The 17,623-nt window shown below is 38.5% G+C and overlaps 1 protein-coding gene across 1 annotated transcript; it reads left to right on the forward strand.

Annotated features, from left to right (window-relative positions):
- The first annotated feature begins 590 nt into the window (after positions 1-590).
- On the forward strand, positions 591-16,184 carry LOC137183456 (calretinin-like). Its single transcript, XM_067590540.1, has 11 exons — positions 591-1,071; positions 9,389-9,465; positions 10,351-10,440; positions 10,548-10,628; positions 12,335-12,391; positions 12,962-13,039; positions 13,751-13,806; positions 13,906-13,945; positions 14,860-14,913; positions 15,347-15,418; positions 15,597-16,184. The coding sequence occupies exons 1-11, from the start codon at positions 978-980 to the stop codon at positions 15,711-15,713; spliced, it is 816 nt and encodes a 271-aa protein (XP_067446641.1). The 5' UTR covers positions 591-977; the 3' UTR covers positions 15,714-16,184.
- Positions 16,185-17,623: the final 1,439 nt, after the last annotated feature.

A 17,623-nucleotide genomic window follows, 5' to 3' on the forward strand; every position in this document is an offset into this window, starting at 1 on the left:
CTCCCCCCACCCCAGCACCCATCCTTCACACCAGCTTCTGGGGACCAAAACCAGAGAGGGAGTTGCACCAACAGTGGGAGGGGAAGATGAGGAAAAAGATAGGAGGAGTGCATGGTTGATCCTGCAGAATGAACAAAGGCGTGTTGGTGATTTAGTAGCTATGCAACAGTGGCTCCACTGCTGCCTGGATTTACGCCAAGCATGCGTTGGATTGGCCAAGGAGACTGAGTGCCCCTCCGTCCTCCGCAGGCCGGGGAGAGTGATGGAGGGTGCGAAAGGTGGAGGGGGAGGGAGGAGGTGAAAGTAAAGGCTGCATGGAAGAAGGATGCAGTTTCATGTGTGAGACAGTTCAAATCAAAAGTCAGTAGAGTGTAGATAAATGAGTGACATGGAAGAAAAAGTGGTCCTAACTGGAACATGGAGATGCATTCATCACTGTACGTTTTTATTGTTTTGAGTTCTTCCCCCTGAGGCGTGGTGGCTCATGGGATGGGATAGCCTATTTAATTTATTTAGTCTTTATTTGATCATTCACAGTGCAGGGAGATAAACGATTGGAGGAGACAGGGATGACACAGATCCTACAAGATCCACCGGAGCCAGCAGGGCGCCCCGCTGCAGGATAAATTGTTTGATGTAATTTTCTCCTCATGAGAGCAGCAGGATTGGATGATGCATAATGATCCTGCTACCAAACCAGCAGCTTGGACAGCAGTTAATGGCAACTCATACGCAAAGCCCAGGAGAGCCCTCCTCCTCCTTCTCCTCCTCCTCCTGTAATTGGTCTCCTGCTGCAGCTCCGGGCTCTCTTCACGGTGGAGGCGCCCCCGTGTGGCGGGCAGGAGAAGCGCGGACGCCGCGGGGGGTTTAAAAGCCCCGGCTGAGGAGGAGCGCCGCACAGTACCAAGGAGCTCCACACCGGGAAAAGTTTATCTCCAACTACTACAGTCGATTAAAAGGAGGGAGAAACAGCAGAGATGGCAACCCAAGCACAGCAGCCGCCCCACCTGCACCTGGCTGAGCTCACCGCAGCGCAGTTCATCGACATCTGGAAACATTTCGACGCAGACGGTCAGTGTCTATTGGTCCGATAAGGGCGGGATTAATTGATTGATAAATTGATATTTATTAGAGGGGAAAAATAACCATGGTAAGAGAAAAGTGTTTTATTGAAAAAAAAAATTACAATTCTATATCTTTCTTCTGTTTTATATCCACTGAAGCGCTTGTTTAAAAGTGAAGCAAAATGACAATATTACAATAAAATCACTACCTGCTTAAAGAAAAATGATATATTTGCCCCAGCTATTATGAAATTAAATATAGGAAATCATGTCAAAAGTCAATGTTGTTGTCAATGTTTGATTTTCTTAATTCAGTTTGTGTGTATCTGCTGTGAACCAACTCAGTAGCCTAATGAGTGTTTAATGCGCTTTTTCTTGCTAATCTACAATAATATCACTATAATATCCTATAATATAATCTGTACAGCGATTTACTGCATTTTATGCGATTTGTCCCATTTTAAATGTGTCATGGAATGTCAACGGTGGTTTTTAGTCTGTGACGAGAGAAAAGAAATAAGACCCCGTCAGACTTAGAGAGAGGAGAGTTAAAGAGGTTAAAAAGAGGGAGAGAAAAATGAAAAGAGAGGAAGAAAGAAATGAGGGTGGTGGAAGGGTGATAAGAAACGAGAGAGTGAAGGACAGAGAGGGGGGAGGGAGGAAAGGATGCAAAGGAGCGAAAAGAAGAGAGAGAGCGAGAAAGAGAGAGAGAAAGGGTGAGGGAGGGAGGGGGAGTGAAAATGGTTTGAGAGAGGGGTGTTTTCCACTGGAGTTTGTTGGGAGGAGCGTCTGAAAGCTTACTGGGAATTAACTGGAAGGATGGAGCCAACTATAGGAAGATGGTGTGTGTGTGTGTGTGTGTGTGTGTGTGTGTGTGTGTGTGCTTGTAGTAGTATACAGTAGTGGAAGACGTACCGCAATGCAAAATGTAAAAGTACGTAACTGATAATAAAAATGTGATTCAAGTAGGCTATGAAAAATAAAAGCACTCATTGTGCACACCTGTGATTGTTATAGACTATTATTAATGGATTATTATTACTGACACATTAAATAAAGCCAGTTGATTAAAGCCAGGGTGGAGCTGAATTTAAAGTCCCCTTTCACTCAAAAATATGTTTTGGGTGATGTTTTATTTTACAGGTCCTTTAATTTTACACAGATTTCCTGGGAATTTTCGGAGTGATTTACAGGTATTTAATAGTTATTTTTTAGGACATTTTACAGAGAGGGTGGTGCAGTTTGGTACAAATTATAAGAAACAACTTTAAAAATGTTGAGTTGGTTTAGTGATTTTTCTTTAACTAAAAGAAAATACTTAATTTTCAGTGTGTAGTTTTATGTGTCAAACTACAGTACCAGTCAAAAGTTTGGACACGCATTGTCAGTCAAATGAATGGGAAGGTGCGTCCAAACTTTTGACTGGTACTGTACATATTCACATATTAAATTGTCTTAAAAACTCTATAATGAGCATATTTCCTGTATAGCTACTACCAAATTACATAACCGTTTCAAAGAAATGTCCTAAAAATTAACAGCTTTACAGCAGCTACTTTTAGGAAAATTACTGAAATAGCACAAACCTACACACTGAAAAGGTAAGTATTTTCTGTCAGTGAAAGAATAATCAAGAGTCTAATTTATATTATAATTTGTACCAAATTACACCACTCTCTCTGTAAAATGTCTTAAAAAATAACCAATAAAAACCTGCAAATTACTCAGAAAATTTCCAGGAAATTAGTGTAAAATGAAAGGAAGTAAAATAAAGTGTCACCATGTTTTTACTTCACTCGAATGTTTGAGCTTCACTGTGCAGAATGATGTATCTGCAGAGTTTGACACTAGAAGGTTGTTTTTACATTCATCTGCCGAAGGTGGAAAATTTTTCTGTGCTCACCAAAAATCTGAGTTTAAAGGGCATACCTATGAGCATGATTTGTGACATCAACTAGTTAGGAGCCAGTTGTGTTCCAGTGTACAACTTTCATTTGTGTGATGTCGAAACTTAAATGACCAGTGTGTAGGATAGAAGAAGATAGGAGAACCTATAAGGCCCTCTCAAGAGCCAGTGTTTGGTTTGTCCGTTCTGGGCTACTGTAGAAACATGGCGGTGCAACATGGCGGCCTCCATGGAAGAGGACCTGCTCGGTATGTAGATATAAAGGGCCTATTCTAAGGTAACAAAAACACAACAATTCTTATTTTCAGGTAATTATACACTAATTAAAACACACTTATGTATATTATATTCCATTTCTGCCAAATCTGTTGTGCTAGATGCCACCAAATTCCACACACTGCACCTTTAAAACCCGCAGTGCACACACAGCGAGAGTGGACTTATAATTGAATTAGGAGACAACTTGTGTCTTGTAGTTAAATGTTTGAATATAAAAATATTTGCATATTCATAGATTCTTGATTTTTGAAAGAGGGAGAAGGAGGAGATGTCATTTTAAGAAATTTTAACTTCTTAACTGAACGTCTTTGTGGAAAAAAAAAAAACAGACAAATATTATTACTTCAAAGGATATTTTTATGTCTTAAACATGCCTGGAGGGGATCTATAACTAGTTTTTATATATAATCTGGATCATATGTAAAATCTTAAACAACAAAGTAGAATCTATAGTCGTGCCAGTGTATATAAAGAGCAAAAAATACAATATTTGCCCCTGAAATCTAGTCAAGTAGAAGTCTGAGATGAAAATGGAAATACTCAAGTCAAGTATCTCAAAATTGTACAGTAGTTGAATAAATTTGGTGACATTCCATCACTGTATATGATATAATAGTAGTTTTAAGCATGTCTGGACTCCATATGGCTTAACGACTGTCAGGTCAGTAGGTTCGATTGTTGCTGAAAAAGCATCATCGTCCCGCTCTGTCTCTCTATGAGCCAGTCTTCAGCTTTAGTGATTTTTATGTTCTAACTTCAATTGAGGGATTATTTTCCGAAGCCATTCAGAAAAACCTCTGACCTCTAATATTAAACCCTTTCAAAACCCTGACCAATAAACCTACAATTCATCTGTCAATGTTGCCTGACAATAGTGTCCCATTCTGCTGCTTTCACAATGCAGCCTCATTGTAAGAGACCACTCACTGTGTGTGTCCCGTTTTCCTGCTTCTGTTTCTTTTAACTATGACCACAATATTTCCTTAACCTTAACCTAACCTAGCAAAATCTTAATTACAACCTGACTGTACCTACAGGGGTGGCAGGTCCGAAGATGGTCACATGAATCATTTATAACGGATATTTGTTGTTCTGCTTGCTGACGACTCAACTACTATTTGAAGGGCCACAGATATTGAAACAAGGCTACAGCCATGCTAGCAGCTCTGTGACGCTCAAAACACAGCAGTGCCAGTCAGCATGCTAACATGCTGATGTGTAGCAGGTTTAAGTTAACATTTACCATGATCATGTTAGCATGCTAGCATTTGCTAATCAGCACTAAAAACAAAGTAGCCCTACAGCTGAGGCTGATGGGAATGTTGCAGATATTTGGTCATAAACCAAAGTAGCAGACACATTGAAATTTTTACCTGACAGTAGCTCTACATGATAAATTAAAGTGGCTATAATTCTTAATTTTCTCATGTATCAAATGACAATGTGTAATGTGATGAACCTACAGAGAATTCTCAGCGACTCTGCAGCTCCCCTTGGCTTTACGGAGCTTTACAGCTTTACTGTTTTGGTTCACTCTCAGTGCTGTTTTCAGAAAAAAGCTCTAAAAACCCACTGTACACTACTTGCTCAACACCAAACGGCAAAAAGACACAATTAGCGACTAGCTGGTGAACATAGTGGAGCATTTAGCAGCTTAATGGACCAGTGTGTAGGATTTAGTGGCATCTAGCAGTGAGGTTGCAGATTGCAATAAACTACCCCTTCCCTTCCAAGCATGTTGGAGAACCTACTGTGGCTGCAAAACTCACAAAAAACACAAAAGGTCCTCTCTAGAGCCAGTGTTTGGTTTGTCCATTCTCGGCTACTGTAGAAACATGGCGGTGCAACATTGCAGCCTCCTTGGAAGAGGATCTGCTCCTTATGTAGATATAAAGGGCTCATTCTAAAGTAACGAAAACGCACGGATTCTTATTTTCAGGTGATTATACACTAACTAAAACATACTTATGAATATTACATTCCATTTCTGCCAAGTCTGTTCTGCTGAATGCCACTAAATTCTACACATTGCACCTTTAAGAGCCAGATATTTCACTCTGGAGTTGGTAGAGACCAAAAACAGAGCTAAAGGAGAGTGAATATTGGACTTAAATTCACCAGGTGGACACAAACACAACTCCAAAGGAATGACAATGTTCCTCCACAACTGCTGGATGTGGAAATAAGCAATTCTTATACAGTATACCAGCTTAAAAAGTGACGATATGTCAGCTTGTTTCTGCTGCCCCCAAGTGGCCAAAAAATCAGTTAATGAAGGTTTAAGGGATGAAAAAAGTGTACATAATTGATATTGAGGTGGAAAATGAACATCTGTACCAAATCTGGCAATCCATCCAATAGTTGCTTGGATGTTTCACACATTTCAACAACCACCATTGCCACCTATAGAGACCATTTATGCCAAAACAGGCCACATCTAAAAACAATTATGTCTTGCCATATAATGAGAAAAAAACAAATTTTCTGAATTCAACAGCAAGAGTAAACAGCATCATAATTTGTCAGACCAATCAGCTGATAATGATGTAGATACATAATTTGTTTAAATGGCCAGTTGATCAATGACTAATTGATCTAGAACCTTTTAGATCTGAGCAGCTGCAGTGATTTTCTATCAGGAAAAGACATTTTCCTCAAACGGCTCCACTGGAGTAATTCAGGGGTTAAATGTTTTGCTCAAGGGCACCTCACTAGTGCTAATGAGGTTGAAGAAACTTGAGTTAATTACTTCCCCACCTAGATAGACTCTATTACAGGCATGTCTGACTGGTGAAATATTTGATCCTGAAAATTTGGAGTAGACCAAATTAAGTTTGTAATTCCAATGAAAAACAATTTAATTTCTCATTTTTACTGGTGAACTAAATCAATCTCACGGAGCTCATCTGTGTGCGTGTGTGCTTCAGTTTAGAGCACATAAACCTTCACAAACTAAGAGTCTTCTGTCCACTCACTGTAAAACAGTCTATTTTGGGGGACATCTTGGTGATGGACTGCTGTTGACAGTCAAGATAGCATTAGAGCAGCAACAAGTTGTTTTCATGACCACAGCTGCAGCGCAGCAGCGACTGACTGGAGTCTCCAGTTGGCTGCAGTGAAAACTAGGACACAGAACAAGACGGAATATGAAGAAAAGGTTTGCTGCATGCCGAGTGAAAAACAAAGAGTCAAACATGTTTTCCTTTTAATCATAGAAATGAATCCAGTTGAGAAGTGATATTGCAGCATACTGTACAGTAACTCTTGTGTGCTTTTCTTTACACCTAATGATGAAGTACTCAGTCACCGCCCCGCCTTGAAGTGATCTGTCTTCATCATCCTTTTTGTGGTCTTCAGCCATTTTAGTTCGATAGTCAGTTTGGGAGTTGCCATTGAGCAATCAGGAGTTGAGCTGTGTTTGACAATGTTTTGGGCTGCATCTGCTCAGTGTGCAGTGGTGCGCTCCATGTGGCAGCTGAGATTTGTATTGCAACTAACTCTGGCAGTGAGCCCCAATGAACTGAGAACACATTCAGTTTCTTATGTGCGCTGTTAAAAGTCACACGCATACTTAAATCATTGATTATTTGTTCCTGTGTGCTGTATCTAATAACCTGCTTCAGTTCTAGATTAGATAATGTAAACTGGACATGTCATTTGTGACAGGTGAAAAGGTTAGCGAACAATTTAATTCAGGCAGTTAATTTAAGCAAGGTACAATGAACTTTAGCAAAAAAAATGTTATTCTGATTAGAAATCTATAATTCCATGTCTAATTTCACAAAATTTCAGGAGAGCATTCTGTAATGATGCAAAGGTGGCAAACCAGATTAACTTCAGAGTGCAGCTTGCAGAGGCAAACAGAGCAGGATTTGTTGTTGGTCCAGTCTTCTGTCCTTTGGTTATCTGGCCTCAGCTTCATTCACCCTGGTGTACTGAATACATGCTGATGTCCATGAAAAAAGACAAATATTCAAACACAATGACAAGCACCTTTTTGCTGATACTATTGTGCAGAGTAAGTGTGTATATCTTTCTCCTTCACGCTCATGTTTTGTTACCCTTGATCACACTTTTTCGTCACACTTGATCCCACTCCTGCATCTCCAGCTGTTAAGGTTCAGCCAAGCAAGAGGGACGCACCACCAGTGAAATAATTAGTGCTTTAGGTCATACCGAGTGGCCACAAGGAAGAACAATGTGTGTCTGTGGAAGTCTGTGAGCATATTTCTACAAATAGTTTTAAAGTAATGTGATTTGGTAATAATATGCATGCACAGATTAACAATTGTTTCAGTAAGTGTCTGAATTATAGTGAAGATACAACAATATTCACCATTTTTAACTGTAGATGTTGCACATGATAGACTGACAATCAACCAACCAGTTATAACATTTTTTCCCATATATTTACATCTTTTTGTATTTACTCTATTAACTGCTGAGGTTATGTCACTACAATTTCAACAAAAACACACTTTTAATTGTACATTTTTATTATTTTTTCTGTCAAACATGAACTTACTGCAGAGTTTGAGTGTAAATGTACATTATAATATAAAGGTTTTGTTTATGTCCAGAAGTCTCCTGACATGCAGCTAATAGAAAGTAATATAATGAGGGATTACAATGCTCACTCCTGTTTAACTAATCAACAATGTACAACTGGAAGATTGCTCTTAAAATCAAAGGTAGTTATTATAAATTTATAGTGATCAATCATTGTACACTTTTAAATAATAATAGATATACTATAGCAATGCGAACTAAAAAGACTGGTTTTGACTTTCTAATTGTAAATTCAAGTCTAATTTTTGTCAACATGTCAATGATTTGTATTGCAGATTTTGAGCACTTTAGTAACATTTCCAGACACAGTTTGGCACAGAATTTGATTGGCCATTGTTCAATTTCAATCCTAACTGCTGATAGAAAGTCATAAAAACACTCTGCTGTGGCAGTTTTAGGCTTTATAATGAAAGTGAAGTGAAACCGAACCATAGATGAATGTCAGGTGATGTTGAGGCGACGCATCCTTTAGTTTTTTTGTGTCTGTTTGCTTTGTTTCCACACCCAGAGCTTTGTATCCCTGCAGTGATTTGTTTATATCTAAAACACCAGCTCAAGCACCAAGCACAGATGGTGACATGGAGCACCTATCAAATACAATGTGCAAATGAAGCTGGGCAGGGAGACGAGAGGAAGAGGGGGAGGTGAGGGAGAAAATGATCAGAAAGGAAAGGAGATGAGAGGATAAGAGATTAAGAGATGAAGAGGGGAGAAGGGTGGATCTCCGCATTTTATACTGTACATCTGTGTTTTATTCTGAATGGAAATAACAATTTTATTAACATCTATTTGTTTACAATAAAAGGCACAACCCCCCCAATCCCTGCCTGGATTGAAGGCAGATGAGTCATTCTTATGATTAAAAAGAGAATGCAGATTGTCCTATATGCTATGCTTTGTCTTGCAGGCAAACCAGTGCAGTAAATTATTGTATTAAATCACCCACTGTCATGTGACTCATATAACAAGCACAAATCTAGAAACAGGGACAGAATGCCCCAATAAGCATCAAACTCACTGCCCACTTTCACCCTCTTAGGCAAGAAAACACTCCAACTGCACTGGACTGTTGTGAGTTTTGTTCTGCTACAGCAGTCCCTGCCACAGCTAAATTTGGCATGCGATATTTGAATGTGAATACAGGATATTCTCCAGGCACAAGCTGGTTGTTGCGTGCTGTGCCTTCAGTTCATCAAAGTCAGTTTTCAATTAAAAGTTTTCAGTTGTGTAGAGATGATGTAACATATGCTTATCCTGTTTTTCAGTGAATATTGACGGCTCAGACTTGTCTTTTAAGTAACACACTGAATTTGGGGAGACACAACCAACCAAATACGCTTAGAAATACTTCTTCTTAAACTACTTACTAGATTCAATCACTGAGGACTGAAGACCGGACCAGCAACTTTTGGCGACTGTTCCAAAAATTTAAAGACCTCTTTTGACCTTTAATCTTTCATCCACATCTTAGTCTTTAATCAAACTTTTGAACAGTCAGCAAAGCTCCGAGCAATTTAAAAGCTTCATAACATGTGTGCCAAACTAATTTTGCTCCTCTGGTACTTCACAGGAAACGGTTACATCGAAGGGAAGGAGCTGGAAAACTTCTTCAAAGAGCTGGAGACTGCGAGGCGAGGAGCAGGCGTGGTGAGTGTGTGCTGCCACCGAACACTTACATAGTGAAATGTCCCTAAAGTGACTCATGTAGCTGACATGACTGAATATAAGTTCATAGTCTCTTTGATTTCCACAACAAATTAGTAATTACTTTTGCCAGGTACATTTTGAGGGTAAATATAAGTGCTGCCTGGTTTGTGTTCTTTGGTCAAGTGTGTTTCAAGTGTAGGAAACGCAAGCTAATTTTAGGCAGGTGGTCGGAGCGGATGGTGGACGTACAAAGTGATCTTTCCCTGACCTTAAAGTGCTGTGAGTGACTAAACATAAGGACGGAAAATAAATGCTGACATGTTCATTAACAAAATTGTGTGACTTGCCACATATGTTAATTAACAACTTTTCCTGTTAAAACAAACATAATCCAGGTGTCATTATGTTTTATACAAAACATAGTTGCTGTTGCACATTAGTAGTATTCAAACATGGTTTCTGGGAGAAAAGGTTTGCGCATATTTTAATATGGTTTTGTCCTTAAAGCTACAATATGCAAGTTCTGGGAATCAAGCTACGTAGCACTAGCATGAGACTTAAAAGGAAACCGCTCTTCACCTGCATCTTCATGATTGTGCGCACCCGATGTATTCATTTCTGCCCGGGGACTGGAAGTAATGGAGCTCTTTGATTCAACTAATGCAGGTATTGGGAGCTTGCTAGCCTGTGAGTAAGATACAGTGATGTCTTCCAGCAGCAGAGCTGTGAGCTCCGATTGGTTAGAAGGGCGAGGCTCACTTAAAACTTTGGAGCACATTTCAACTTAAAAAAATAAAAACATACATACTGTAGCTTTAATATATGTTTGAACTAAAGACCATATTATTTTATGTCTCTGTGATCTATTATTTCATGATCTTGCAGGATCCTACACATGTTGCATTCAAAGAAAAGATGAAGGAGTTCATGGCCAAATTTGACAAGAACGCTGATGGGAGAATTGAGATGTCAGAGGTAAGAACAAATGAAATACAACTGCTGTTTAAATAAACCAAACATTTAAAACAAGTCTCAAGTATAATATATATAATAATTCTGTGTCTTCACCCTCAATGCTCTAGTTGGCTCAGCTTCTGCCCACAGAAGAAAACTTCCTGCTCTGTTTCAGAGAGTTTGTGGGATCCAGCTCTGAGTTCATGGCTGTAAGTTTGTGTATAATCATATATGAATCCCTCACCTTATTCACCTTATTCACCTGCCCCATGTCATGCAATGTGTGCTCATTATTTAACTGTATAAGATCTGCTCTTTCAAACTCACCAAAACTAATACAATTGAATTCTTTAAATATTTCTAAGGTTTTACAATGGACAGGACAAAATATTTCTATTTCTCATCTTGTGAAGGGAAAGTTGTTCACTAATTAACTGAGTCACATCACTTAGCTGAGCTGACATTTCCCCACAAATGACTCAAGTCAACATCACTGTCCCCGTGGGACACATGTTCAGCTGCTGCACAAGTCCATATGTTTCCCCGCCGAGTTAGGATGTGTGGTGGGAAATCTTCAGATGGGCCATTAAACCTTCAGGTCTCCCACAACATTTAAAATTCAAAGAGTTCAAAGAGTTCAATGTGATTAGGTTTACTGTGTATGAAGTGTCATACAAAGCAAACCGAGGCTTCAATCCCAGGATAAAAACCCAATGCAAAATTATAAAACATCATCTTATGTACCTTTCATAACTCCTTTGGCTCCACCTTGGTCTTAACCAAAATCAGAACTTTTTCACCATTGTTTCTGAATAAACAACATCATTTAGTGACCCTGATGCTCTGGCAGTGACCCAAGTATGATTAATCTTGGAAACAATTGTTTCTCAAACTTCCCCAAATTTAAAAATAAAAATAGGGCCTGTGGCCTTTAATCAAACATCATACGCAAATAATCAAATACCATGAGTACTGACCTTTGCTTGATTCTTTAATAATAAACCCTCCTGTGTACTGTCTCTTGTGTTGACACTGGCATGACTATTTACACAAGGAAATTAATCTTCCACAGATGTTTCTTTGGAGTGGAAACTGTCCAGTAAGGGTGTAAATTGGTAATTTGCACAGACAAAGTATTAGATTTTGCTCATTAGAAAGGTGTCACTGACTTAAATTGTCTTCAAATGACTTGAAATTGCAGTTTATAATAATGATAAGTCAGTATTGTTAGTGTCTAACCTTTTACTGTTGTTAGTCTAATAATTAAACATGAACTCCAGTCTCAAATAGTTTTTAGATTGCTCCAAAGAACCTTCTAAATATCACAAAATATTACCTTTTTTCTATTTTACTCAGGTATTTAATACCTTGACAGCAAGTTAACAGCAGCGTATTAGACTCACACTTCTGGATCCGTCTGGATCCAAGAACCATCATTAATAACGTCTTGCCTTCTTTGGTTGCATATGCTGAAATAATTAGAGAGAAACCTTGAAGGCAGTGAACATCTGGTCCACTGTGGCTGACATCAACTAGCACACACACACAATGTTCTATGTTTGAGGAGGGTTTTCAGTGGTGTGATGTTCAGGCTGCTCTGTGTCTTAAAGCTATTCTCAGACAGCCATACATTATGAATGGACCGCAGCTTTCTGCAGGGGAAAGGCAGTGAGTGCTTAGGGGGGGTTTAGGTATCCATCTTTGATAAGGGCTTTGACAAATTCTATATTTACACAATGTCAGATGACACCCGCGTACCACTGCCATTTCTCTTTATTGTACTTTTTTTCTGTAAGTCAGATCATATCTAGAGAAGTTATTCAGCCTTAAAGCCAAATGCGTTTTTACTCGTCATTGTGTTTAGAGTTGCATGTTTTCTGAAAGCTACTGTAACAACATCACTTTGCTCCTGCAGGCCTGGCGAAGGTATGACACCGACCGCAGTGGATACATCGAGTCGAATGAGCTGAAGGTAAAATACAAAATGCACTAAATCGAATGAATGTAGCGTGATTTAAAGCACACATTGTTCTGACAGAAGTACAGCGCTCTCTATTCACACAGGGTGTGTAGTTTTGACATTTGTATTTGTAGAGACCTCTGTTCCTACAAAAACATTTTCTACTCTGCAGTCTGAACCATGACAGTTAGACTCTGTCCTATGCAATATTAACAACATTAACAATATCCTTAATTACAGCCAGTCATCTGTATAAAGACACTGATATCTGATACCTTTTTTTTAAAAAAAAACAACTGAACCGTAAATATGTGATTAATATACTGTATATATGTATGTATGTCTGTAAGTATAACCAACGAATCAGACTTTATTGAGATGATGATTAGGTTCTGTCATGCTAACAGTATAACTGGTGCTAATGCCTCTGAACCTGCACATGTGCATGTTCAACCTGAAAACAAATATTTTCGCATCCTGAGCTCTTTGAACAGACATTAACCCGATTAATTTTCACCTTCAGTGCTAACTACCAATCATAAATGTATTATATAATCTAATGACGGCGTGGACTCTCTTCAGGGTTTCCTGTCAGACCTGCTGAAGAAGGCTAACAGAAACTATGATGATAAGAAGCTCAATGAGTACACACAGACAATTGTGAGTATCATTTAGCAAAAACACAAGTTTTTCCCTCATTCTGCTTTGGCAAACTTACAAAACAACAGTGCAAGACTGCAGGTTTTTTCAGACTAAACTTAATTCTACATTCACTTTGTTTTCCATTTATCCACATTTCCATTTACATTGCAGTGATATCTATTCTGTTACTGGCAGCCAACAAGCCGAAAATAACCTGTCATTTTAAAAAATACATATATCGTATTGTATATACACAATACACTGCAACTGAGATATGTTGACTCTGGCATCATTCAGTTATGCTTCAAAGTAACAGTAAGTATTAACATGAAAGCAGAAAATTTTTTGCCTTTCCTGCTTAACACATTACATTACATATGTGTCCAACAACAATGACTTCATGCACATATGTTCAAAATGTTGCACTTGGCTGCTACATTTCTACATAATGCAACTGAAATAACGTCCCTAAAGGCTTGAATTTTAATATCATGAACAACATCAACGCCTGGGTTCACCCTCCAGCTCACCTGTAGTGCTGATACATCACTTTTCTGGCCATTATCTTCAATCAGCCAACACTCTCAGCTGCTGCCACTGAAGCTCCTTTAAATGCACATGTATAATGTGTGATATGTTAGTGTATGTACAGTACATGAAGGTATTTGAAGAGCTGCTGTCTGCTATGATTTCTCTGATAAATTCCCTGCTAATCTTCTTTCTCTGCAGCTAAGGATGTTTGATCTTAATGGCGATGGTAAGCTGGGCCTCTCTGAGATGGCGAGGTGAGCTTGTCCTCAGTTTTTTCTCTTCAGTATGTGCATATTTAAACTCTTTTTAAAAAACATTAACAAAACGAAACCGTCCGCTTTGTTTTACCACAGGCTCTTGCCCGTCCAAGAAAACTTCTTGCTGAAGTTCCAGGTACGATTATAGACACAGACACACTCTTCTAATGGTATAATTTAAGTATAATTTAATTCATGTGAGACACTTTTATGAGCAACTAAAGACTCTGGTCCTGTTCCTCTGATGTGGAGAAGTCAGGCTGGAGATTCAGAATAGTACAATTCAACATTATTGGATTCACTACAAGAGGATTATATGTCATCAGAGTACTGAATGGACATATGGGGCATTGACACAAATGCGTCTTTACTTACTTTAAGTCCTTAAGGAATTATATTTACGCTATTTTTAAAAACATGATAGAAGACTTCTTTTAAATCATTTTTTCAAATTATAATTATTTAAATTAAAATCCTGTCTGTTTTTTTAATCTTGCTAAAATACTTAAGTACACTTTTAAAGATTTATACTTTTAATTATTATTATTTTTTATCATTACCTGGTATTTTTCAGTATTTTTTCTATACTTGTGCAATTTTAACATGTGTTGTTTCATCTTTGTTTTTCACCCGAGCCTTTACATGCACATGTGTCAGAATGATGATAAAAACCTTGAAATCCTTCAAAATCATTTACCATATTGAGTATATTCTCAGCTAGAGGACGTTATCGGGAGTATACATAGATGATATGAATACCATATTCATACCTCAAAGATCAGTGTTTGTAGCTCAATATTAATCTACATAGATCTCCCACATGCATTTTCGTCATGTACGTTCCCATACGTACACTGGAGCTTGCGAGAGCAGATCAACAATTCCTTTCTGACAGAGGATTAGTCTGTCTGATCAGGATTAACTCAACTCTAGTCCCAGTTATCATAATCTGCATGGATTAATATCAGTTCTGGAGCTTTTACTGCTCTCTAGAAATATCCTGCAGTTTCTAACAATTTTCTCTGCTCTCTCTCTCTCTTGTACACACAGGGCACCAGGCTTACGGTTAAAGAATTCGACTCCCTTTTCACTCTCTACGATAAGGTGAAAAGACCATGTTTGTCTATATATGTGTGCTATGATATATATTCTATTGGTTTATGTGTTATGCAATTTGTATGTAACAGTGTAATATTTCCATATTTTCTACAAGATTGGCTTATGCCTGATTACACACAGCCACTAATTTATGCACTTATGGCTCTAAATCAATTATATATTTCCACTTACTGCCATTTATCCTGATGAATATTTGATATATGCTCCGTTTTTTAGGCTCTAGTGATGGCAATGTAGGTCTGTTAGCCAGTCCACCACTATGGTCCCTACTTAAATATCTATTAACTATAAGATGGATTTACATGAAATTTGTACATTGTGCTCAAAGCATCTCTGTGCCTAAGTAGTTTCAGTATAGTTTGAGGAGAATCTATTTCCTCTGTATAATTCAGACCTCCCGTGTTGTCTCTCTCATCAGGATGGTAATGGCTATATTGACGAGCAGGAGCTGGATGCTTTGCTGAAGGACCTCTGTGACAAGAACAAAATGGTAATGAATAGTCAGTCTATTAATCGATCCGTTCAGATTACATTTCTGCTCACCAAAGATAGAACTGAGCTGCTTGTGATGCCCCCGCAGTCAGTGTACTGTATATTTGTAGCATCCATAGACCACAATGTGCCCACTGACTGTCTTTTTTTACCTAAAATCATCTGCATGCTGGCAGGATGTGGGAGCAGGAGGACTTGTGGGGTACAAGAAGAGCATCATGGCTCTGTCGGATGGAGGGAAACTGTACCGCACTGAGCTGGAGATTGTCCTCTGCCGGGACTCCACACTGTGACCTCCCTGCCTGGGACATTGCCATCCCCCGCGCGTCCCCTCCACTACTGCCTCCTCCTTCTTACCTCCTGATGTAACCTGGTGCATGTATGACCCTTAACCTTGCTACACCACTTAGAGTGAAAACAAAAGTGCGCCTGAAAGCACACAGTGTACTGCTGGCCCTGATGTTCTAGCTTTTTACCCCTCTGAAGCTTTTTTTTAATTTAACTTTACATGCAGTCCCATAGTGAAATACCTATAGCAATGATTACTTAAATATATTGTGTACTTACTATATTTATTTGACCTCCCATTTTTAAAATGCATTTGTATTTTTACATTAATCTCATATCTATATATGTTCCTCTCCCACTTCTATAGCATCTGTTCATTTATTCTATTTATTTAAATTTGATCTTGTTTTATTTGATGAGGCTTGTACTGTTCAATTAAAGACAATACTGAGAGAATGAATAAATATAACATGACACCTCTTGTCCCAATTATTCACTCACATTTAAAAAAAAAAAAAAAGTTCAGTTACACCTCAGCAATCGGGGAAAGTTTATTTAGTGTTTTCTCTCAGCGGTGGGTAAAAGAAAATTATTTCCCCCCCTGCTGCTGAGTGTTTTGTTTTTCCAGTGCAGAAGACTACAGTTCCAGTACAGATGCCCAGAGCAGGAGTGTTTTCTCCAGAGTGCTCCACCTTCACTTTCTAATCTCCTGGTAGCAGAAAGTGTGATGTAGAGAAAAAGCTTGTGCTGCTCCATTTTTCATAGAGGAGAGTCTCAGAGGCTGCTGTGGCACTTTGAGATGAAGTGAGCAGAGTAGGACAAGCTGAGAGATCGGGGACAACAAAAATACAGCAGGATGATTGTCTTGCTCTTCCTACATGAATACAAACCACTGGTAACACAGCATGAGGAAATATAACATGCCAACCAAGGACTTTTCACTTTCTCCTCCTTATTCAAGCATGTGTATCTGAGTCCTAATACATCCCCAGAAAAACATATTCTCAGATATAATACTGATTATATTTGCCTCTATGATGTCTAATTACCAATATAGCTTTATTACAGATCGTAGATTATATATATGTTACTATAATTTGATATTTAGCACTGAATGAAGCTATAAAAATCTGTTTTTAAGAGCCTTAGTTTACCCAGAAGTTTCATCATTTTATATTTCTCTCTATAGGAAGAATCAACGCACCCCCATATTTCAGCATTATGGAACAGTCTACCTTCCATCAATTAATCATCAGTACTTTCATCTTTAATTAAACTCACTATCTTTAAAGCACACCCCTTCACACACACCATCGCAGCACTGCACACACAGTCACTCACACACAAAAACAAGGCAGTGCTCACAGCCTAACGGCAAATGTTCAATGTTATACACATGTGGGCATACAAATGCACACACACACACACACACACACACACACACGCACACACACACACACGCACAGGGGCACACAGTGAAACACTGCACTGTAGTCCAAGCTGTTAACTGCTGACAACAAGGAAAAAGAGTTATATCCGCTCTGATTCCTTCACACACGTCAGTCCCACTCAGTAAGAGAAATGAGACAAGCGAGCAAAACAGACAGATGAAATACCCTCTGTTATTTACCTTCTGTACATCTGCACACACACACACACACACACACACACACACAAACTGGACTACAAAAACAGGGGAATCCATTTATAAATCACTTCTTATATGTTATGGTTATTATGAATTTAAAAGTAGACACTGTGTGGATTTCTGAGGTGCTCAGACAAAATATACTGTATGTCTTGATTAATATATACAAGACACATATTGTACATATATTATTTTAAATTACTCCAAAACATGTTAAACAGTGAAACAGTTTAGAAGTAACAGTCATTATTTTTGTACATGACTCAG

This window comes from Thunnus thynnus, chromosome 1 (genome assembly GCF_963924715.1).
Source record: "Thunnus thynnus chromosome 1, fThuThy2.1, whole genome shotgun sequence".
NCBI classification, from domain to species: domain Eukaryota; kingdom Metazoa; phylum Chordata; class Actinopteri; order Scombriformes; family Scombridae; genus Thunnus; species Thunnus thynnus.

Excerpts from the sequence above, each read along its gene's own strand:
- LOC137183456 (XM_067590540.1), top strand. The coding sequence starts at position 978 with ATGGCAACCCAAGCACAGCAGCCGCCCCACCTGCACCTGGCTGAGCTC. Across the intron at positions 10,441-10,547 it reads GGAGAATTGAGATGTCAGAG|TTGGCTCAGCTTCTGCCCAC; the intron begins GTAAGAACAAAT and ends TCAATGCTCTAG. Across the intron at positions 10,629-12,334 it reads CCAGCTCTGAGTTCATGGCT|GCCTGGCGAAGGTATGACAC; the intron begins GTAAGTTTGTGT and ends TTGCTCCTGCAG.